Raw genomic sequence first — 24,119 nt, 5'->3', positions numbered from 1 at the left:
GTGCGCAGTGTACATGTTATTAGATAGTGATCGGTGACATCGTCGCTTTGAGGTATAGTATCTAAATTGGTTAGATCGGCTCTGTGAGATATAATCAGGTCTAGTGTATGATTAAATCGATGAGTGGGTCCTTTAATGTGTTGTACTACTCCGAGTGTAGCAGTTCTGTAAACGCCACTGCTAGTGCATCGTCAGCGCTATCTACATGGAAATTAAAATCTCCGACAATTAGTACTTTATCAACGTTAACCAATCCGATAAGAGGTCCGCGAACTCTTTCAGAAAATCAGTGTAGGGACCAGGGGGCCTATACAGAAGCCAATGTAAAAGGAAGCAATGTTTTTTTTAACTTTTTTTCTGTATATTAGTCATTTGCTGTTTACTTGTGACAAGATCCTTTTAAATTTTGTTTGTGGCAGCCAACATCAAGATCAGCCCATGGAAATCAGGATCCATTTAAGCTTCGCTGGCTCATTCCCCTGTCAGCCTTGCAGATCAGACATGGCAATACTGCAGGTAATAGACACATCTGGTCTGTCTCATTAAGATGGTAATAATAAAGAATCTACTTGTAGAAATATTTCCCCTTTCCATACTTTGTATAGAAACTGACTGCATCTGGGAGTTGATCCACACCAAATCAGAAAAAGAGGGCAGGCCTGAGAGGGTTTTCAAGTTATGTAGCAGGTAAGAATTGCCTATTTTTTAATCAATATACTAATTTAAATCCTTTACATAGTTAACAATTTCCTTCTATCATTTGCAGCACTCCAAAGTGCAAACTCGACTTCATCAAGGTGATTCGCTCGATCCTGAGGGAGAATTTGCGACAAAACATGAATAGAACTGAGCAACTTGCTGAAAGAACCTGCAAAAGGCGACTATGTCCCCTCCGGAAGACTCTGCCAGCCTCTGCTAAGATAGGTCAGTTTCCGGGTCCAAGCATCCACTCGTTTTAAGTGAGGACGACTATTTATTCAATTCCCACATTTAGGCTTAACTTTCATACCCTACAGTCTCCACGCTTACGGAATCCAAGACATGAATATTTTAAATAAATTATGGAATATGACTCGCTGTCTGGGCATCTAGAAATTTGTTATTGACATGATGCCTAGGATTGAGGTTTTTGGTAGTTTTACAGCACGTCATAATTGTATATTAGCATTTTGATACAGCTTTTAGACCTGGAAGCAGTGCTGCATAATGCCAGACTTAGTAAGTGGATACTGCGCCTAAATAGAGAACATTCTAATTGGAATCGATTCCCAGCCCTAGCGATACAGAGGCAAAGAATGTGTAAACATTTATATTTAAATTATGTGTCCGCAGTGTGTAAACCATTCTATTATAAAACTGTACTGACACTTCCTGTGGACATCTTACAAAAACATTTATAAAAAATTTATCTCAAGTTTGAATATCTTAACAACTGTGAATATATTTGTGTCACAGGGTCTTCTCGAGCATCTCAGCTCTTCCAAAATACTTCAAATGACACTTGCCACTCCATTGATGACCTGCTGAGGCATGCTCTTCCAGATTCAGATTCAACAAGTTTAAGCAGTTTGACCACCAGCAATGCCAGCTCTCCTCTGGGTCACCCTTCAGATCTAGCAGTTCATAAGACCATCAGTGATGAGGACGATGAACACTGTGAGCAAAATGAATGTCAAGACTCTCAACTCTTGGGCTCTGCTATCGAGACCAAGTTTCGAACGCTTCAATTGACAGAAGAGTCATCCCAGGGACCTGCTCCTTGTGTGCAGACAGAGAGTGAAGTGGACACCCCAGAAAGGGAGCCTTTCAAACAAGCTCATTTCTGTGCAATGAAACGCATGCCGGCCAATGGCAGCACAAATAGCTTTAGACGAGAACACGTGCCACTGGTGAACATGCGTCGACACAGCCACTCTTTGGACAGCCAGACAGAGTCAATGGCAAGTAATGTAGATCTTAATTCACTACTGGAAAAAGATTTCAGCGTGCAGAGCTTAACTTCTGTTGTCAATGAGGACATCTTCTATGACAACACGACAGAGGCGAAAAATGGTGCTGCAACAACCTCTTAGCGTCCCTTACCTAGGCAACACATTTGAGCTGTGCATCACAGGTAAAACAACTGGTAATAAAATCGACACAACTACAGGAACCGTCAGGTTTCAGTTTTTGCCTTGTATTATGAGCACTACATTACATTTTAATTTAGATTTAATGATTTGCTTTTTATAAATCTTATTTTTTGAAAAGTTTATATTTCTATTAACCAAGTAGGTGGGTTCAGATTTGTATGTGTTTCGTGTTGTATGTATTAAATGGTATGTAAACCACATACTTTCCTCATGATCGGCAAAATGTACAACTGTAACATTTTGTATTCAGCATGCAATTCTCAATGAGCTTACCATTAAAATAAGTCTGCAATTGATGTGGGTATTTTTTATCTTCAGAGGTGCACAGCGTTTTCTCATGGTTTACTGTAACCCTGATGATTTAACAATATTTGACATCCTGTGAAAAAATACACGTTTAAGATTTGTCTCAATCCTTTAATTCACAATGCCCTGGCAGAGTGTCAAATACAATGGGCTAACAGTTAAGCAGATGAAGAATCTTAACATTGCATGCGAGTCCACAGTGGAATGTCCATCGACTAATCGGGAGCATCATTTTTAAGATAAAAAATTGAGGAAGAAATGCATACTCCAATGGTGAGATTTTCCTTATAATACGTTCCACTGCCTACTACTCTTAGCAGCAATCATTATGATGTCCTTCCATTGTGGTTTGAAGATGAGGCTCTTTACCGTTGCCTGCTGCCCACTTGGTTTTATGCTTGAGTCTCAGTTCCTCTCTGAAGTCATAGTCATTGAGGTTTTGGTGCTCCCGACATAGCCTGCTGTAGGCGTCTACTAAAGCCCTGAATTCAGAAATAGATAGCTCTGTGGGCCGCAGTGTGGGATCCACATCAGCACAGTGCAGCAACTGCTCTGATAATTCCTGACGCTGAGACTCTGGAAACAGCATTCTGAAGCAAAGAGAAGAACCATGATCACATGCTAACGCTATCAATTCACAGTAAAAAAAGGGACAAGAAAGTACGGTTATGTAAAACATTCGCTTCCAAACAAGGAATGTGGCAACATGCAACTGCTTTAAGTAAGAGTTCACCCCAAACTGAAGAATCTGTCATCGTTTACTCACCCTCTCGTCATTTCAAACCTTCATGACTTTCTTCTTTTGGTAGAACACAAAAGAAGATACTTTGAATAAAGTTGGTAACCGAACAAGCACTGGCCCCCATTCACTTCTATTGTATGGGCGTAAAACCATTGCGAATGTGAATGGGGGCCAGTTAACAACATTCTTCAAAATATCTTCTTTTTTGTTCTGTGGAAGAATGTGATACAGGATTGAAATGACAAGAGGTGAACTATCACTTTAAATTACAAGTGTGTCTCATTTCCCTATTGCGGTGAGTCATAATTGCTTTCTATTATAAACCTAGTGAGGGGAGATGCTATATTTAATGACATGACAGAAAACAAGGCTGTGAAAGACTTAAGTCTTCTACAAGGTACAACACAATATAATCCATTTCCCCAATTGATTAATTTCAGATTAAATATATAATCTACACAGACTAATTTTCATTTTCAAGATGGCACAATAATGCCAATAAAAAGCAACTACACAAAAGCAACATAGAGTGGGAGTAATTGTACAGAAGAGTTTTAAGAAATACTTGATAGAAATGCTGCAAAGTGCTTACTCGAGCCCTCTGCGGCAGTGCTTCCTCCGAAACTGGAAGGCGTTCCTGACAATCTTCTCAACCAGCTTGAATGGCTGCTGAATCTGGGGCTGAGCCAGCGGAGTGAAGTGCACCACCCCCACATCCACCTACGCACACCACGGGTAATGAGATACAAACACACACACAGATGACAGAGTGTTACAGGAAAACCTGGAGCGCGTATTCCAGAGCTACGCCCACTCGAGAGAGGGAGCAGCATAAAGAAAACTAAAGGGATATATCAGCAAAGAGAGGGCGTGCATTGGCAGAGCAGAAAGTGAGTCTGCATGATGACAAGCCAATTCTGGTTGCCACAGAAACACCTGTTTAAAGGACCATCAAAACAACCATCTTCAAATGTGAATAGTAAGTCTCATTTACATTCTAGTGGTTAAGGTAGTCCTCTTTACTGGTTTACCAGGATGATGGCTTTTTGGTTATCGCGGAGTTAGTATTAATGGTGGCAGTAAAAGGGTTAGATGACACCCGGCTTCAGCTCCTTTTTCCCCTGGCTTCCCCAAACAACATTAAGACGATATGACACAAGGTTGTGTTGGTACCATGGACAGCAGAGCTGTAAACCTCTTGAGCTCTGTATTGCATATTGCTAAGGACATTTAGATAATTTGTAACATGTACTAATTTTAAGCCATAAATGGTAATAATATGCAAAGCCAAATGCAGACAAGCAAATATCTACTGTCATGGCTTATTCTGGTTCTTTCACATAACTGTTGAGGCAAGCAGTCCCTGCAAATTGCAGCAATTACTGTCAGTTTACTATGTATCCGAACTATGAATTGTGTAAAATACATAATTCCTGTTTCCACCTCTTATTCAAAGTTTTGTATAGCTCTTTTATAGATCCATAATGGATCATAATGATATATATATATATATATATATATATATATATATATATATATATAAAGAAAAACATTATTGGAGGTGGTCGAATTATTGATTTGTACTTTGTAGTGTATACTGTATATTAAACCAAGCCGTTGTGCTGCACTCATGCAGGATTATTGGGATTCAATTTAAATAAATAAATAAATTTTAAACAAATAATGAGCAGAATCTCACATTGAAGCATTTGCGTTTCAAAATCATGGCATGCACCTTTATAATCCACTTCGACTTTACTTTCTGACACTCTCTTTTAAAAATGAAAGGTTATATTCACAAACTCGTGACCACTTATAAAACTCAAATACTTCTAATGCTTTTTAATTTGTAATTAGTAATCCCCTTCTAGTATTTTAACCTTGAGTTTTTTCCAAATAAATATGAAAGCAAAAAACATTCTTTGAGATGTAGAAAAACCCAAACACATTGCTGTCATTAATTCAACCCAAACACATTTACACACTTTATACGATCTTCTTAAATACAAAGGGTGTAATGTTTCATTTGTAATTTCTAATGGAAATGGTCAAATTGAAGTGGCATTTCCTTGAGGCTATCTGAGTAACCATTATTTCCTTTATGTAACTGCCAGTGAGCAATGCAGTATAGAGCTGAGAATTGCATACAGTGAGCAAAAGGAGAAAATAGTCCTGCAAGGGGTATGGGTACATTAATCATGACAGCACTTTCAAAAGACAAGCACTGTTACCTCAGCATAGATGAGAATCTGGGAACGCAGAGGAAGTAACTAGTGCTGGCCGATGGGCTTTTGCGACAGTAGGATGCTTGTTTAAACTGCAGGAATGGCTTATCCCACGCTCTACGAACAGCCCAAGGCATCAATGACAACCAAAGGCACCACTGATGTGCTTCTCAGACACGAAATGCGTTACAGTGATTCTCTCTAAAAACCTATGAGACTACAGGCTTCTACGTTTTCCAGATGCAATATGGAGTCAAGACAGAGAAAAGGCATGTGTCCATGTAAAAAGAGTCCCATTTGATCAAACAAATTCACAAGCGATAAATCAAGGTAGTGTGTTAATGTGCTATCCACAGCAGAGGATAATATTGATTTATCATGGCAAATTTACACAGCCAATTTTTGTATGACATCTACATTTTGGTAATAAAATGACTCCATCAACAGCTGTGAATAACAAATGGATAAACAAGAAAAAAAGACATACATATGGGCAATAACAACACTCCAAAAAAGGACAATTTCAGAATCCGCTCAAGCTACCAAACATGATACAGTAGCTAGAGGTGATAAAATCGTGGATTCATGCATATGATTGCTTTCAGAATCTTCACACGTTTGCAATCCCTATTAAAAACTTGTGAACTGGTTCGCTGAAAACTATTGTCAATTGGTTTGGTGCATATACCGTCCACATTAATTGCAGAGGATGGTAAAAGCATTAACACCCGAACTACAACAATTTAATGAGTTTCATAATGTGGAAAATTCCTCCAGAATTTGCTCACAGAAAATAAAACTATATTAGTAGGTAGACAGATATGAGGGAAAAAGCCTTCTATTTTTTCCTTCTGTTCCCTCTTTGTCATTACTATACCAAGGCCATATAGCCACTCCCTCCCTGCAGCGATAAAAAGGTCGGATGGAGGACGGCAGGGGTGGGGGTGCAGGGGGTTTATAGGGGTAGCAGCTGTGAGTTCATCCTGCTGGAGAGTGAATGTTCCTGATCAGTGGTAGGTCACATTATGATTAGGCTGATAGAGGTGCGTTGCTTTTATAACGAAACACTAAAATTCCAGGTGAAAATGACACGTATTTGCCAAAGCATAAATGGTATTTACTTTATTCACTAAAAGCTGAGATGCTTTATAAAAAATGAATTGCAAACACACATTATAGCCCACATGCATAAATGACAGTTAGAGAATAACAATTTATGTGCTTTTAATTATAGATTTAGATATATTTGAATAATTCGCATTTAATAATAGATCTAGATTAAGGGAAAAAACACACAAATCACACAATTTTGTTGTTATGTTTCCCTTCAACCAATATTTTGATAAAGAATGTGATTTTTGCTGTGTAGAGACGATTATAGACCATTGATTTATGTGATATCAACACATTAAATGCATCTTATACACAAACCAACGTGTTTGATGTGAACATTTAACTTTTCTTGTCAGAAACATAAATCTGTTTACATTTTCTAATAAAAACGTCATTACATGCGACAATAGTCGATGTTTAAATCCCCCGTGTAAAACCTTGCACAGGAAAATGGATGGAATGCAACAGAGACTTCAATGCTCGAGTTAAAAGAGCTGCGTGATGTAGACGACCATTCGTGCAGTTATGACAATAGCGTTCGCTGCTCCGTTACTAATGTCGTCTTGTAGACAACATCGATAAAATAAGCGCTACACTTACAGTCGCGTGACGCCGTTTATGTATTTATCAGTGTGTGTGTGCGCGCGCTGTATGTGTGTGTGCGTGCGCTCGGAGACCTGACGCGTCACAGCTCGCTCTGCACCAGCCGAGGTAAGCACGGGTTTTTTTGCCTTTCCGCTCTTTATTACAAAGAACGCCGTCAATCTCTGCTATGAACCAAATTGTAGTCATTTCTGTCATTACATTAAGTCCAAATAAAACGCTCGTGTGCCGTTAACGCTACTTACTCGTTTACCTGACGGCATGGAGAGCTGAATAGGACGGTTCGCGCATTGAGTGCACATACTGTAACTCCGCAAATAACTATTTGCTCCAAGCCTGATGCCGGTACCAAAAAAAGCAAAGCAACTCAAATACCAGAACCAGGAACCTGTTTTGACATCATTTTATGTTCAAGCTTTCTTTGTTCCTATTGTGCTGGGGGAGGAGAACGCTCGGTTAATTCTCTCTCACTTTCTTCCAACAGGCTCCTGTGCTGAACCGTCTCTGCCGTCGCAGTAGCAGCAGAAAGAGAGTGGACTAGGCAAGGCTGGGTGAATGTGGGCCAGGTTAAGGAGCGTGGCAGGATGGCGTCCACGGGTACGCAGATCTTCGCCTTTGTGCTTTCGCTGCTGGGCATCTTAGGTGCCACGGTGGCCACGTTGTTGCCCAACTGGAAGGTTAGCGCAGACGTCGGCTCCAACATCATCACTGCCATCTCGCAGATGCAGGGGCTGTGGATGGACTGCACCTGGTACAGCACAGGCATGTTTAGCTGCACACTAAAATACTCTGTGCTGGCACTGCCTGCGTACTTGCAAACAGCACGCACCACTATGGTGCTTTCGTGTGTACTGGCAGCATTCGGATTATGTTTAGCTTCTTTAGGCTTGAAGTGCACCCGTTGGGGTGGAGGACGGCGTGCTAAACGCCACGCTGCCATGGCAGCCGGCGCCTGCTTTCTGACCTCTGGCTTCCTCTGCCTAGTTCCTGCTTCCTGGTACACCAATGAGGTTATTGTCAACTTTCTAGATGTTAATGTGCCAGAAAGCAACAAGTTTGAGCCAGGAGGTGCCGTCTATGTAGCCTTTGTCTCGTCTGGTTTCCTTTTCGTAGGTGGATCCATCTTCTGTCTCTCTTGCTCTGGTAAGCGACACGGCCCCCAGGATTTAATACTGCTCCCTCCAGATAAACTACTCTTGCAGCAACAACAGCATCTTCTGCAACAACAGCAGCAACAGGAGCTGCTCCAACACCAGTATTGCTCTCTCTCGCCCCTGGATAATAAGACTGGCTACAGTGTTCAGGACTATGTATAGGGAGAAACAGACAGGTGAAATGCACTGCCACTCAACCCCTGGCTCATCTTATAATGAGATGAAAAGGCAAGAGGGACCATGGCTTTGAAGCCTCGGTCTCTGATTTTTTAAGATCAGCAAGCACAAAAAAACCTAAGAGTTATTCCTCTAAATAAGTTCTTTGAAGATACAGATTGTGAATACTGAGTGATAAACGGAAGGAACACTGCAGTAGCAACAGCAAATGCTCTGTGCAAGACTGATAAAGAAAGAGAGGAAGATGTTGAATAAAGGCACATATCCAGCGTCCTAGTAAATCTAATTGAAGTGTCCCCCTGGGAACGGATTTGCAACAAAGGAATGTTTTTGCTACTTCAAATCCCGAAACAGCCCCCAGCACCCCTCCAACGTTAAGAACTTAGAAGCAATTGTTTAGCTGCTCACAATCGTTTGGTAACCTTTTGTTGAATATTAGATGGCAATATGTCTTTAGAGGCAACAGTATGGGAGACCCTGCATTTGTAAGATATGCTTTTTTACTCAAGTAATGGTTGTGTTAATTAAATCTTATTATGGTAGCTGATAGGTTGATTGATATTCTGCATAAGCATGCTTTCTGGAGCCTGTGCATAATGCAGTGGAATGCCTGATATAGACTGAACCGTAGCCATATAGCCTGTGCCTAAAGAGCTGTAGTATTTAAACCGCTGAAACTGTTTTTAGAGCAGGAGGAAAGAGTGAATAGAGGTTGCTGGGTCAGGAAGAAATTGGAAATCCTTAGAGTCCCAGAGAAGACTGCCCCATCAAGTCGTTGGTGTGACATTGTGCTGTTCTTTTCCATTTTGCCCCAAACAATAACAATCTTCCTTTAGCTCCGTGTGGGCTGTGCACTCACTTTATCATGCAGACACTCATATATACATTGCTGCATGTGTGCATTTTACTTATGCTGCTTCTCACTGCCACGGAAATGGTATTCTACATCCAAATACATGCATTGTATAGTAGATTTCAAGGAAAGGAAGGTGATCCTCTCTGTATTGGGCTTCCTCATAATGAGCTGGAGTGCGTCATGAAGCACTCCAGGAACATCAGGGGGGTGCTTGAGGTTTACAGACAAAACCTTGTCTGTCATCCTCTCTTAGATTGGGGGATTGTCTTCGGACTCTAAATCTAATCCTTAGGACATAACCTACACTCAGCAATTTTGGATAAAAAAATCATACTAAATAACGTCAATATAACACTTTACAATCGTATCTGTTAGCATTAGTTAATGAATGCCAATACAGCTGTACATGACTGTACATAACTAAATTGTATTAGCTAATGCTGACATTGACATGAATTAAAATTGCTGTTGTTCATTGCGGAGTAATGCTAGTTAATGCATTAATGTTAAATACAACCTTATTGTAAGGTGTTATCTTAGTAGCATTTTCATGGCAGTGAGTGATACCTGGTGAGACTGCAATCTGGTAATGTCACCACTCACAGGAGATACTCGCAGACCATTGCCAAATGGTGCCAAAAATCCTCATGCTCAAATTAAATAGCAAATCTGTCAGCAGATACACTGTACACTGACAAAAGTGGCTTCTATCTGCATGCGCCCGAGTTATACTGAAGAAATATTTTCATAAACAGCATCTGACGTTTGTTGTCCATTACTGCAGAAAGCTTGTTTGTGCATTCCTTTAAAACTTTTTCACAAACATGGCTGTGGTGGCGTGCCAAAATGTGGTACTTTATAAACTAAACCAGATTAAATTATTGTTTGAAGGCATGCCACAGATGCTGTCTATAGCTATTAATATGCCGTAGGGTGCTGGTAACTACTACTCATTGTCTAACTTAAAATATCTATAATAGTGTGTGGACCCCTCTCTTCCTGAACGCTGAATGCTGCCTCTTAACAACCAGAACAACTGCATGTCATGTGCAAATTTGCCAATGCATGAACATACACCCCCCCCAAAAAATTCCCTTCCCTGCACCCAACTTCTGTCAAAAGTCAAGTGTGTGTTTGGATGTAGTTTTGCGGTTCTATGCTGTGTAAGGAGCAATTGCAGTATTCTGCTCTGGCACAAAGAGCTTTGGCAGTGATGGATAGCACAGCACATTCCTCCCCACAAGATTCCCACAGGCAAGCAGATGGCTGTGGTTGCCCCCTGCAGGCAGCAGGGGGCATACTGAGATGGCACAGTCAGGCATTGTGCTGCTCGTCTATGGCAGAATATGCCCTTCTCAGCACACCATACAAGCTCTTGGACAATAATGACTGCCAAGGCACCATTACTGAATGCAATAACAACTCTCCTCCACCGTTTCTAAAAGTAACTGTGCTCCATACGTTACAGAATGTGCCAAAACTATAACTACTTTTCAAATCTTTGTAAAAATATTCTGTTTTGTCTGCCAATTACAAAATAATTGAAAGGTGGTTCTATAGACCACTTTGCGAAATGTAAACACTGGTGTAGAAGCACTTCGGGTTTAAGATTTTATTTTAAATCTTAAAGATATTTGTTTAACATTTAATATTGGTTGTTAATATTCTGTTGTTTGAATTTTGTTGAAGCGTTTGTATAGGGGAAGAGAACATTCTTCTGGACCAGCGTTATCCAGTATTGTTTACATCATCTGAAGTGGTCTGGTTAATAACAGGTTTACAGTAAACAAGTGTGCCAAGTTTCAGGATTTCGCTCTTAAAATTCCAAAGCACAATTATTTCAGAATCATTACCCTTTCTGGGCAGACAAGAAAGAATCTACACAATTTACAATTGTGCTTTGGGATTTCATACATGTCAAGCTCTACAAATATACCCATGTTGTGGTGCTTTTAATTTGTGGATCTTTTTATTTTTATGCATCCTATTTGTTCACTGAAAGCACTATTTAACACCCAAGCATGTTCAGAGAAAATCTTCTTTATAAGAAGACAAACATTTACACCTTTAATTGTGTAACCTAATTTAAAAGCTATTTATTTTTTTGTTAGCTGAAACATATTTAAAAATACACTAAAATAAGGATGATTACCTGTAGATAGTACTATAATGTGTCAAAAAGATGTTTTGGTAATTTTAAAGAAAAACTAATATATTGTTATGGTACAGCTTGTTCGTTAGCACGATAAAGTAAAATGATTTTCATATGACCAGACCAAAATGATCGGCCCTTGTTTCTTGTTCATTGGCCTTTTTGGCATATTTTGGCAAATTGGGGTGAATGCATCTGCACTTTTTATTTTGCAGAGGATATTGTTCTCATGTTTCTGTACTGCTACTTCAGTGTGCTTGTGCAAGTAGTTATATTTTGTATTAATAAAAATGGTCAGAAACAGTGTAATTTTAAGTGCCAAGTCTTATTTTATTGCTTGCCGTTTTGATTCGTTTTGTTAATGTAAAGATAACCAATCGATAAATGATAGAAATCCAAAAGGACACAATGTGTTATATTGTGCCTAGATTATCTTTTAATGTTACATAAAAAAATATCTTAATATCAGCATTCACATAACATAACGAATCTGGTGTTCATTATGCAGCGCCTTCATTAAAAAAAATCCCATGTGAGAGCTTTTATAAGATCAAATCTTCTGTGCATTTATCATACCTTTCCTTTAGATAACTGCACTGAGCTGCAATAATGACAGAACCATGGCTTTTTAGTCCTCAGCTGGTTCGTCCCCTTAGTTTTATGAGGTTCTATCTGATATTTTTGTCAGAATTTAGTCATTTTCATATAATCATTCTGTGGCAATTTATTGACATTTGTGATATTTTTTGCTTTATGTTTTGTACATTTTGGGATTTCATTTTAGAAAACTAAAAGGTTCTATTTGCAGTTGACCTGTTCCAAAAATAGCCATTTACAAATTTCAAAGGATTTTGATACTGTACACTTAAAGCACTACGTAGGATTGGCCCCTTTGTCACAATCTCAGCGCATAATAAACACAGATAACATGACAGATGATATAACACGAAACAAATAAGAAGATAAATAGACCCAAATAGCACAAATGACGGCTGTGTTGAAGTGTTTTGATATTATTTTTGGTGCTGGATCTTTTCCAAACCTGCCGTTTTGGCAGGGAGTCTCCCGTTTTGTTACATCTCATGGAAGCTCCCGCAATGCGAACCGGACAGAAGACCCCGAACACGGGTCTTAAAAGCTGAAAAAGTATAAAAACTATACAGGTCTTAACTATACGGGTCTTAAAAGTATAGTCACAAATCTTTGTACATAATACAACTCTATATACTATATGCAAAGCCTTAAAACCCCAAAATGCTTGTCAAATTATCATGCAAAAAACATTTTGTCCGTTATATAATAAGGTTCGTTATATAATAATGTAATAAATCTTGCTTTTTTAAATCTGAGACTCTTGGCTAAAGCAAAGACTTTTCTTTCTTTAAAAGACCTTGAGAAACATATTCATGCTTTTATTTTTCTGCGACTCGATTACTGTAATACTCGATATGTAGGAGTTAGCCAGACAGCCTTGACGCATTTACAGGCCATGCAGAAGAAAGCGGCTAGGCTGCTAACAGGTAGACGCAAGCATAAGCACATAAGACCGATTCTGTCCTCTCTTCAATGGTTGCCAGTTCGTATCCGCATAGAATACAAACTTTTACTGTTTGCTTTGAAATCCTTAAACGATTGGGCACCAATGTATCTTGATGCGCTATTGAAACATCATATATCTGCTAGGTCTTTGAGATCTTCTTATCAGTTACTACTAACAGTTCCCAGATCTAGATTAAAGCTAAAGGGTGATTGCGCCTTTTCGGTTGCAGCTCCAAAACTGGAACGAGTAGAAAACTACCTCGCCATCAGGGCAGACTGAGTGTTAGTCAACTGCAACAAAAATTTTTGCATTCTTAGTTTTTGGTGGAGGGGTACCAACAAATTTAAGCAACGTCTGTATTTGACGTGTAGTAGAGACATGTTGGATGTGCATTTTTGTATATCTTTTTATCTTTGTACAGCATATTGGGCAACAACACTTGTATTAAATTGTGCTTTATAAATAAAAAAAGAAGTTATTTGTCCAAATTATTAAAACACACATTAAAATAAAGATTGTATCTGAAAAATCCATGCATGCTCAAGCGCGCCAAAAAGTGTTCAATGAAGACATGTACAGACAGAGATGTTGCACTGAGTGACACTGGCAGCGTGCGGATCCTCTCATATTGATCTCACGTTGTCAAAACAGATGTGATGCATTACTGAGCCACACACAGGTGGTGGAAAAATAGGAAAGGGAGCAAACATGTTTTAAAACTCTTGCGTTTCCCCAAGAATATTTTCTACCATGGCTACCATGCTATACTACAGAGGCGCTAGTGCAGCAATTACTCTTTTATTATCTTGACAAACATCTGCTTAAGGTATGCTTCACTATTTTCAGATCAATCTCTGTCATGAGCCTTGAGCTCAGTTTTTCTATCCTCTGTGTGTGGGAAGGACACTGCAGTAGCAGCTGGCTCAATGTCTGCCGCTGTACACACATCAGCTCAGGGGACAGGAGGCCGCTGCAATGTTCTGGAACGCCAAAGCATAGCCTGTTTAGGGGGGTGAGAGGGAAACAGTCCTGAACCACTTTTGCACCACTTCTGTTGGTGGAAGATAAAATAATTGAATCATTTAGGATGAATGAATGTAATTATTATCTAACAGCATTGTGCTTCAGAAGACCCTGTATGTGGGGTGATGACATAAGCCCTTTTGATTTGCACGGCATCGGTGTATGACAAACAGGCAAGCACGGAGAACTGTTGTTTAAAGTAACACTTCAGCATTAAGTAGGGCTGTTTCTTTTTTTCTAAATACAATTTTTGCCCAATTCCGTATTTTTCGTTTTCTATTATTCAATATAGAAATATATTTGCCCACATGAAACAATAGTTCAGTATACTATAGTATTAACTCATACTATGGATAGTATGGAGAAAATCCTAGATACCACCGTGTTAAATCTAATGGGGGAAAATCCTTTAAACTATAGGGCATAATGTAATGAAGCTAACTATGGCCACCTTCACAGCGTCAATTTTCAGGATTAACAAATGCATTTGATTACAGGTGTGAGTCTTGTTCACACAGGAGCTTACATTTTAAATGCTGTCTATTTGAATGGGCAACTGAAATTAAGTCCGTATTCTATTCGGACGGGACACTTTTTACCATAGTGACACACAGATGTAAATATCGAAGATATCTTTCCAAAAAAAAACATTGGTGCAATGGACAAAAGTTAACTTGTGGATTGTAGAAAAACAGTAGGTGTGCAGAGAAGAATTCAGAAGGGTGGTCCCTTGCACGCTTTACCAGCCAAACACTTTCAGGAAGTCTTACTCATTACGTCACTCGAGATCCTGCAAGAGTGAGGTCTGATCAACTATTTAACTTCTACAACCACAGCAACTCTCTTTATAAAATCCTTTAATGCACGTCTAGCCGTGGATGATCCCTTACATAAACATTAATAATATATAAACAGAATGTTTTGTGACATTTTTCCTGTCACACCATAGGACACATGGTGCAGTTTATTTGTCGATTACGCAAATCTTGCTGTGCTACACGTGACTCTGTCCATAATGTAAATTTCAAAACCAACACTTGGTTTCATAAGTTGTGTAGGCCACATTGACATTGGGACAGAAATGCTTGTCTCTTCTGATTTTTCATAGAATACCTTTTAAGTAATTAATTTTTTTTTACTTTTACATTTACCCGAATAACAAGTTCTCTAGTTACTTGTACTTTTATTTGAGAAAACATTTTGGCTACTCTACCCACCTCAGGTCATATGTCTGTGTTTTGTTGGCAATTGGCACGTACGTGCATAATGAAAAAAACACGAAAGGATTAATGCGATAATGTATTGTGTGCTTGTGCTGTAATTCTGTTCCCCCTGCCAGCCTACAGCATCTCGTCTTTTTCCGGAAATAACCGTACAGCTGTATGTCTCTTTTATAAATTTGATGAAACAAAATACTCTTCGAAGATACGACATATGCAATACTACTGTATAGGTACTCAAGATTAATATGAGATTGGCAGAAACTGCGTGTGTTAACCCATCTTTAAAACTCTCCAGCATTCCGTTATCATTTTTCATCTGTAAATTTGCACCAAACAAGCCTAAACTATTTCCTTTTATTTATTTTCATATGACAATTTATATCTATGAGGGCATGTTTTGTACATTAACAAAATAGGGGTATCAAATGCAAAATCCTTGAATGTAGTGAATACCAAGTGCAGCAAAGGCTTGAGGCCAGACAGCCAATCACTGTGGACACAAGCCTTCAAGGACAACCCCGTCACTCAATGCGACAGAATAAGGTGCCTTGCAGCGGCCACACAAGACAGATAAAAAAACGTCAATAGATACACCCCACACCCCTTCTGGCAAGTCGATACCAGATAATGCTTATAATTGTAACAACTCAGTTCTGTGCTCAAATGCTATAGCTAATTCCCTCTGACCTTACAAACTGATTTTGCAACGCAAGAAAATATGCTAAATCTATTTATTGAACCAATAATGTTAATCTAGTGCTAGGCAACAGGGTGTGTATTGCACACTACTAACTTAATTTGATGTATATTCTTTCTCTAAAATTATTTTATATTTAACTTGTCTATTCACATATATATATACCATGTGCAGTGTTCTCTGCACTAATTTACCCCTACGTCTTTGAGACAGCCTTTCAAAGATGCTGTGCTGGCAAACACCATAGTAGCCGTTGGTTAAAACTCCAAGTATTAGCAAAAAAATTTGGTGACATCCGGCCAAAATTTTGTTTTTTTTCACAGGTTAACATTTAAAATTTGAACAGTGAGCATTTTACTAACTGTTTGTAGAGTATTTTTAATAGTACACGAGTCCTTGGTTTGCACCAGGCAGTAAAGCTGCGTGTTCAACAAACCTGTTCCAAAGTTTGTTACATGCACTGCAAGTGGTGGTTGTGTTGTTACTACGTTGTTGCTCGCCAGCCCACTTCCAAGTTGTTATTATATTTATATATACAGTATATGTCCCTATATGTGGTTTTGGACCCTTGATGCCTACTTGGGCTATGCCATTTGAGGTAACATTCATGTTTATAGCACAAGCGAAGTGTAACAGGCAATGTATCAAAGTTTAATAGAAATTTAAATTTGAACAAAACCCATTCAAAGAAAATGCACTCTCAACATCAGATCATTGAAGACAGACACTAGTGAAATTTGATAAATAGCATTTATCTGGAATTTAGAGATCTAGGCTAAATGCTCCCTAATCATTTCTTTAGTTCATTTAGCCAAGAAATTTCCTTCCAAATCTATCTTAGTTACACAATAAAATTTGAATGAAAACTGAATGAATAAAGTGGATGCAAAACAACAATGCAATATCCCCCAGATATTATACCATCTTCGCTATATTTTACTTTCTCAAAAACATAGAGACTATTTTCATCAGTGTGTCTATTCTGCATCATCATTCTTCATTTCTCATCCAAGGCTGATGTTTGAATGACTACTTGTGCACAACCCTATGAAGCAGCACAGTTTTTTCACCTTTGGGTCTGTGATAAAACAAACACCCATGCCATTTATTCCAAGAGAATGCTTAATTTGTCCTACTTTCCTTTCTTCTTCGCTTCATTCCCAAGAATCCCAGCTGGATTAAATATTTACAGACAAGGAAACTATTGTACATTCTTGCATAGGGACCCCTACAAATCCTAGCCATTCTCCAGCAACAAAGTACTCTTATACCATCTAGTACCTCAAACACGTTTCTTATTCCAGTAAACCATACCAAAAGTCATATGGCCACTACACCATTTATGTCGCAAAGTCTGATTCCATATCTAAGACAACATTTACTCTGTACTCTACTAAAGTACAACTCATAACGTTTCACTTGAGAAGTCAGGCAATGACATGCAAATGGCACAAGAAAGTGAAAAAAATACTTACATCTGGTTTTGGAACAAAGGCACGTCCTGGGATGGTGAAACAGTTTTTCACATTGCAGAGATATTGAGCCATGATAGAGAGACGGCTACGTTGATGGCTTCCTTTGCTGGCTGTTAACCTCTAGAAAATAAAGTGATGAAGGGAGCAATGGATTTTTTTATAATTTCTGTCTTTTTGAGACAAAAAGTGTCAAATAAATTGTTTTTGCATTAATTGTATGAATCATGTATAATTTTCTAAATTGCAATATGTATTAAATTGTTTAGATTAGAGTCGTTTTTGCATAACATCTACTTATAATTTAATAATTACGGAATCATGAATAAAAACAATCACACCTCTACTTGGCAATGCGGATTCTTTTGTGCATATAAATCAACCAGTGCCACAGTGTATTACTCTTAAATCTCCCTAACACAAAGTATGAGCCATTAGTAACAGTGATACATGCTCTATTTCAGGAGTTTTCAAACTTTCAGATGCGAGGGACCCCCAAATATATTGAACCTCTTGTGAGAACACCTTTCCTTGAATACATATCCATCCATTTATGTATATTTTTTATTCAGAAACATTAAGGCTTTTTTAGATAAATATAAGTGTGAGATAAAGAAAACAATAATTTTCTCTTATAAAAGTAATGTCGGTAATGTTGTATGTATTTGTACTGTAGCAATTTTCATTAAATCTTTGCAAAAACTACTGCAGTGATTGAAAAACTTGAAATTATTGAAACTATGAAAAGATAAAAAAGAAACGCTACTGGAAAGCATGCGAGAAAGAAGAGAAAAACACTTATAATATAAATATAATGAAGTAAGATAAACAATTCTAAATGAAACAGTAATAACAATTCAGTACACTTTTGCGAGTTTTGATTAGTACATTTTCTGGGGACCCCTTAGCTCCTCCTTGGGGCCCCCCGGACCCCAATTTGAAAACCTCTGCTCTAAATGTATGACATTTACATTTAAGCATTTGTCTGACGTTTTTATTCAATGCAACTTAGATTGTACTGTAAACATTTTATCTGTGTGTTCCGTGTGACATTACCAAAGTAATTGAGAAAGATTATTTTATTTAACAAAGCTTAAAGTACGTTTTGGTAATACGATGGACCTTAAGTGCCTGACTGATCATTTTTCTTTATTTCATTTCAATTGGTTGTTGACCACTACTGGAGAAATTGCAAGCTGTAATTTTCAAAACAGGTCCTCTAAAAGAGAACAACACTTACTTCAGCCACCTCTTTCTGGAAGGTCAGTGTGAGCCTCGTACGACCAAACATGAAGGGGCCACTTCTGTTTGACATCTGCTCTAGCCACTTTATAAGGAGAGGGGTTGACACACTAAAGGGCAAGTTTCCAATGATGTGTAAATTGGGCGGTACTGAAACGCACAGAATAAGTACATTTACAGTTCTGCTCATACATTTACAACCCTTACAGAATCTTCAAAATTTTTATATTTAAGAAAACATACAAATTGCAGTGATTTATTTAGTACTGTGCAGAACAAAGCTAATTCACATAACAGACTTTAACATATAGTCTAGAAGACACAATCGTAAGTACATTTACAAAAGATAACCTGTTTCAAAAGTTACCATACCCTTTATACCATATTATCTTACTTGGATGATCAATGACTATGTTTTGTGATAGTTGTTACCTTACTTTACTGTTTTACCTTGATTTTTACTATTTTGCACTGCTGTACAATGCGTCTGCTAAATGACTAAATGTAAAATGTAAATGTCATGGGAGGGGCTTCTGCCACGCGCTCACAACCCTACTAGAGCAAGCTCCTGATTGGTTAACGCGGCGCAAATTTTTCACTTCATGTAGTTATCATCAAATCCCGCCCCCTTTAATATGACAGCTGCTGAAAAATATCACCACAAAAGTGCTCATAGGCATCCTGGACACGAAATTATGCGCTTAATATGTTCTGTACAGTTATGTGCATCGCGGACGCAGTGTGATGCACTTAACACATCCGCCGCCCCTTTGTTAAAATCATTCACAATTAGCATAACCCATCTATGAATTACAGCTACAGAAATTACGTATTTAGGATTGCTGGAATCCTCTGGACTTAATTATCTGGTTTGGCTACATTATATTGTATAAACGTAAAAGATACTAATAGGCTAAATGCTTACAAATAAATTCATCTATTAAACTGTGTCTACCAATGCATTTTTAGGCAGTTAAAATAATAATGCCTGGTGTTCTTCTGAAAACGACCAGCTGGCGGCGCTTGAGAACACTTTGGACGCACTGCACGTTATTCCGGAGATGTGTTGGTTGGTGTGATTTGGAATATCCACAACAGTTAGCCTACTTGTCACTAGAATCTTATTTAGAAGAATATTACTTAATATAACATGCAGTTAACCATTAATATTAACTTCTCGAATGTTGTGTATGTTGGTTGGTCAACGTAGTGTTTGCTCTGTGTTTTTCTCAAAGTTAATTTACACTGTTTACACATGGTATGGAGCATGTGTACATTACTTTCGTACCAACTGATATTTTGAAAATACGAACATTTTCATGAATACGAAAATGTACGTCAAAACAACTTTACGAACAATTTACACAAAAAAACGTTCTGCTCCTGTTTCACGAATGAGGCCAAATGTTTCAGAGAACCGGGGTTTATGATGAAGATGATGAAAGAACTTTTATGGTGGTTTCCTAATAGTTAGCCCCTTTTGAAGCTTACGCACCGTGTCGGATTTGGATCGGTCCAATACTGATCAATACTTGATCCAGCAAAAAGGTCTGTATCGACCCCGATTAAAAAAATCGAATCGTGCAACCCTAGTCCTACATGGTGGGTGATGCATAATGTAAGTCAGGATGATCCAGACAGTTTTAACATTTAACATTTTTTGGTCTGTTTCATGTGAGCAGTTGCACATGAGTGTCCTCTGGTTCAGAGACACGATAGCACAGAGCTGATCGTATGCGTAAATCATACGTTCAAATCTGCTGAGAAAACTAAACGTATCTGACCCGTTTAAAGTCTAAACAAAATTGTGTATTTTAAGGCTCCATGAGAGAGATCAGACATCGCAGCCTTGATGAGTAAAGCAGAAGACAAACGCCTGTGTCACTCACCACTGTAAACAAAAAGCTTCAAATGACACATTACTAGTGGAATCACTGATCTTCCTTATCTTTTCAATGGTCCACCTCGGCGGCCAAAAACATAATTTTTCATGAACAAAAGCTTTGCTTGCCAGCCATATTGAACGTTGCGTTCCTCCCAATTAATTTCAATGGCAGTGACGCATCTTATTAATATTAATATCTTTGTTTTACACCACTGTTAAATGCAGCTTTGCCAGGCAGGTAAACAAAACGCTATCGGTTATTTTAAAAAGGGGGCGGGGCCACTCGATATGTTTTGTGCTCTCTGCATTTTTCCGTTGAAATTGTATCCACACAGAAGGCATTTCACTGGGACTTTAAGACTATTTAAGACCATTATTGTATACATTGCATTATGAGAATGTACTGATAAACACAGCAAAATGCTAGAGAGAGAGAGAGAGAGAGAGAGAGAAAGAAAGAGCATCAACTTATCAAAAATTCTAAATCTGGATAGAATGTATTTAGTAAAAGCTTATAATATTTTGTATATATTAAACCTACAATGATCATCAGTTATTAATTATTAAGTATGTTTGTATTGTTTCTGACCAACAATATTGAAAAATTGAAAATATGCCAAATAATGTCTTTACTCATCGTTATTCCTTTGTCATAATTCTTTTTTTATGTGTTTCTAACGACAAATGCTAGTAGTGTAAGGCTATTACAACATATCTTTCTATACCCAGAGTTCCCTTTAACAGGAGGTTCGGTGTAAATTATTACCATTTTGTTGTAATTTTAAATCACTTTAGAAGCTACTGTACTAAAGATTTGCACATTTTCCAGTTTAAAAATTAAGTTATTAAATGAACTGCATTTTTGATAACTTGCAATGTTTACCATCTTCCCATGTCTTGGCTATGTGGGCTGGGAACACTCTGTCAAGTTTGTATGTCAGAATATCTCCATGTGATATTCTCATTCTCCCAGGGGCAGCCTCGGACAAAAGCTGAACAACCAAAAGCAAAACAACTTCATTATATAAAATAAGCATTTGTAAAGGATGTTTTATTCTATGGTCTTCGTGTGAAGATCAAATTACTAGCAAACTACTAAAAACCTTTACTTGATATTATCAGACTAGTTTTTGGAATGATTTACATATCTGGTATGTCTTTTGTGTAAAACATGGCAGTAGGTCTTAACATAAAGTAAAAGATCAGCATCAGTTAACCTAACATAAACATAAATTAACTTCAGATAATATAAAATGGAAAAATTGATAAAGCTCCTTAAAATAACCTTAGCGGAATATGTCTAACTGTTAGTTTATGCATAATGAGAATATGCCAACCTGTAATCCAGGAATAAATCGGATATCCTTCTCGACCACTAATAAGTCTGCTGCCCCAGCATTTAGAATTGACCTGGTGAGACCCCCAGGTCCAGGCCCCACTTCACACACATGCATGTCCTTTAAGTTTCCTGCTTGGCGGATAATCTTATCTGAAAGCCATTAAGATGTTTTTAAAGGCTCCTATACCTACAGTCGTAAACGGTGCACAACTTTGTGTTGCATTGTACAACATGTCAGGTGTTATAAATGCATTTAAATGCAAACAGTTGTTGGACTTACCCGTAAGTCTCATGTCCAAGAGGAAATTCTGCGAAAGTTGCTTCTCTGCTTTTAGATTATACAGCTTGATGACCTCCCCAATGGTGGGCAAAGGTGGTAACCTATAAGTGGCCAGTTTCAGAGAAGCCATCCTCCTTTGCTGATGTCCCCTCTTAATACATACAGAGAAGTTCAAAGGCTGAGAGAGAAATACACAAGTGTCTTTTCTTCTTTTGTAAGGGTTTGTAACCGTGAGAAAGTATGACAAACTATACTAGTGTCAAAAAGGTTGCTATTTTATAACCTAAATGAATACACTTATCTCGATGGAGGATTCTTAAATGCACGCAAAAGGTGTCGCAAAGAGTGAAAATCCTGAAAAGGACAGTGAACGATTGAAAGGAATTTACTATAAACCAATTTAACAAAAAAAGGTGAAGCATAATATTTAGGTGACACCTAGTGTTTCATATTCTAACCCGCAGTTACAGACAAACTGACGGTTCCAAAGTCATTCGTGATATAACTTACATAAAATTATATGTAACATTGTGATATGTCTTGCATAACTATATATATAATCGTTAAATTCGTGGAACGATTTAAAAAGGAATAAAGAAAATATTTTTATGTTTCGCATCGAATACAACAACCAGTCTGCCGTGGCTCATTGAAACGCTTCTTGTTTAAACAGTCGGCAACAGGGATAAGTTAACTGGGCGCTTTTTTATATCAGCTAACTTACTCTACCAAAAACTCCATTCCTTCAGTGTAATGCACGTAATACCTCGTGTATAAACTTTGGAAGTATACTTCAAAAGACAAGACACAAAGACTGTCTTTCTGTCCAAGAATTCAACCAGGGCTTGAACGTTGACTTCTTAAAGTCCACAAAATGAAATAATGACATCTATTCTAAATAAAACCGCTTACAAAGGACACAACAGAAGCACGCTCTCCTCACCAATCTTTTCCTGTTGTGGAAGCAGCAAACAGTTGACGATATGTTCAGGTTATCCAATAGGGTGTCCAGAATGAAGACCTTGGCCAATCAAGTATATAGGGGTGGGGCTTCCGCTGCTGTTGAAAGCAGCTGCAACCAGAGCCGTGAAAACAGAGTTGTGACACACTTTGAGCTCGCCGCCGCACGGTTAAGCAGCTTCAATAGTTCCTAACTGTCAGTCTGTTTGAAAGGGTTTCAGCGGAAGCAGCTATTTTTGCAACAAGTGTAGCTAAATACCAACACAATATGTGCACTGATTATGTTGATTCACTTTAAAATAACATTATGTCTGGGAAGATTTAGCGAGATAGTATAAAACAGTTCTGTGTGTTTAATTTGACTAGGAAGATGCATAATGTGCAATACATTAACAGTATGCATGCATTCATCAGTTGCTTATGTTTCTATGATCATCAGCACAACCAATGACAAATTATGTTTAGACATTTACATAAAAATGCACACGTAATGTATCAATAAAGGATCAATAATTGCAAGAAAATGATCCACAAAGTACGCTGAACAATGAACAAGACAAACAATTTAAGTCAGTAAGAGATTTCATTTTATCGCAGACGAAGTGGATGTAATCGAAATACCACTGTTTTTACATAAAGATGGTTACAATAATAATCACAGAATGTACTGTCAAATAATGTCCAAATAAACAGCTTACACAACAACATGTAAGACATTTTCAAGGATTGTATAAACAAATGGTAAATTAAGTAAATAGCAAGTTGCTTTTGAGAGACAGAGGTCATAACAAATGTTTATCATATTTAATAACAAGCAGGTTTCTGCCACCATTTCATGTCCGTAGTATTTTTCCATACCATGCAAGTCAAAGCTGCATTGTAACAAACATTCTTCAGAATTTCTTCCCTTGTTTTAAGACTTACTAACCTCACTATTCTTAGCTTTGTATACTGTGCTAGGCTTTAATGGACAAGTTTGATGCACTTATGTATTTTGC

General features: G+C 38.0%; 3 protein-coding genes across 12 annotated transcripts in view; 2 read left to right on the top strand and 1 right to left on the bottom strand.

Annotated features, from left to right (window-relative positions):
• Window positions 1-2,427, top strand: part of tiam2a (TIAM Rac1 associated GEF 2a) — a 65,087-nt gene extending 62,660 nt beyond the window's left edge. Inside the window, exons 21-24 of the mRNA XM_079458406.1 lie at window positions 420-516; window positions 606-687; window positions 767-924; window positions 1,456-2,427. Coding sequence (XP_079314532.1) covers window positions 420-516; window positions 606-687; window positions 767-924; window positions 1,456-2,072 — 954 coding nt within the window. The 3' untranslated portion in view covers window positions 2,073-2,427. The remainder of the gene's footprint in view (window positions 1-419; window positions 517-605; window positions 688-766; window positions 925-1,455) is intronic.
• Window positions 2,428-2,537: 110 nt separating this feature from the next.
• Window positions 2,538-23,167, bottom strand: tfb1m (transcription factor B1, mitochondrial). Of its 10 annotated transcripts, none has more exons than XM_079458864.1 (9): window positions 23,105-23,127; window positions 22,928-23,020; window positions 22,162-22,515; window positions 21,880-22,031; window positions 21,426-21,534; window positions 18,656-18,807; window positions 17,419-17,538; window positions 3,773-3,900; window positions 2,538-3,028 (listed from the first exon to the last, which is right to left on the bottom strand). In XM_079458864.1, the coding sequence occupies exons 3-9, from the start codon at window positions 22,289-22,291 to the stop codon at window positions 2,752-2,754; spliced, it is 1,068 nt and encodes a 355-aa protein (XP_079314990.1). In that variant the 5' UTR covers window positions 22,292-22,515; window positions 22,928-23,020; window positions 23,105-23,127; the 3' UTR covers window positions 2,538-2,751. The 10 variants fall into 10 exon arrangements, with proteins under 10 accessions (XP_079314990.1, XP_079314987.1, XP_079314991.1 ...); XM_079458861.1 differs by having other exon boundaries at window positions 22,162-22,312; XM_079458865.1 differs by lacking the exon at window positions 22,928-23,020 and having other exon boundaries at window positions 22,162-22,312; window positions 23,105-23,167.
• LOC306895539 (claudin-20) lies at window positions 7,591-8,527 on the top strand. The gene has a single exon (XM_079458870.1). It carries the CDS (start codon window positions 7,706-7,708, stop codon window positions 8,435-8,437), a length of 732 nt encoding a protein of 243 aa, XP_079314996.1. The 5' UTR covers window positions 7,591-7,705; the 3' UTR covers window positions 8,438-8,527.
• Window positions 23,168-24,119: the final 952 nt, after the last annotated feature.

This window comes from Barbatula barbatula (assembly GCF_947034865.1).
Source record: "Barbatula barbatula genome assembly, chromosome: 6".
Lineage (NCBI taxonomy): Eukaryota > Metazoa > Chordata > Actinopteri > Cypriniformes > Nemacheilidae > Barbatula > Barbatula barbatula.
This window is presented reverse-complemented; position numbering and strand designations above follow the sequence as displayed.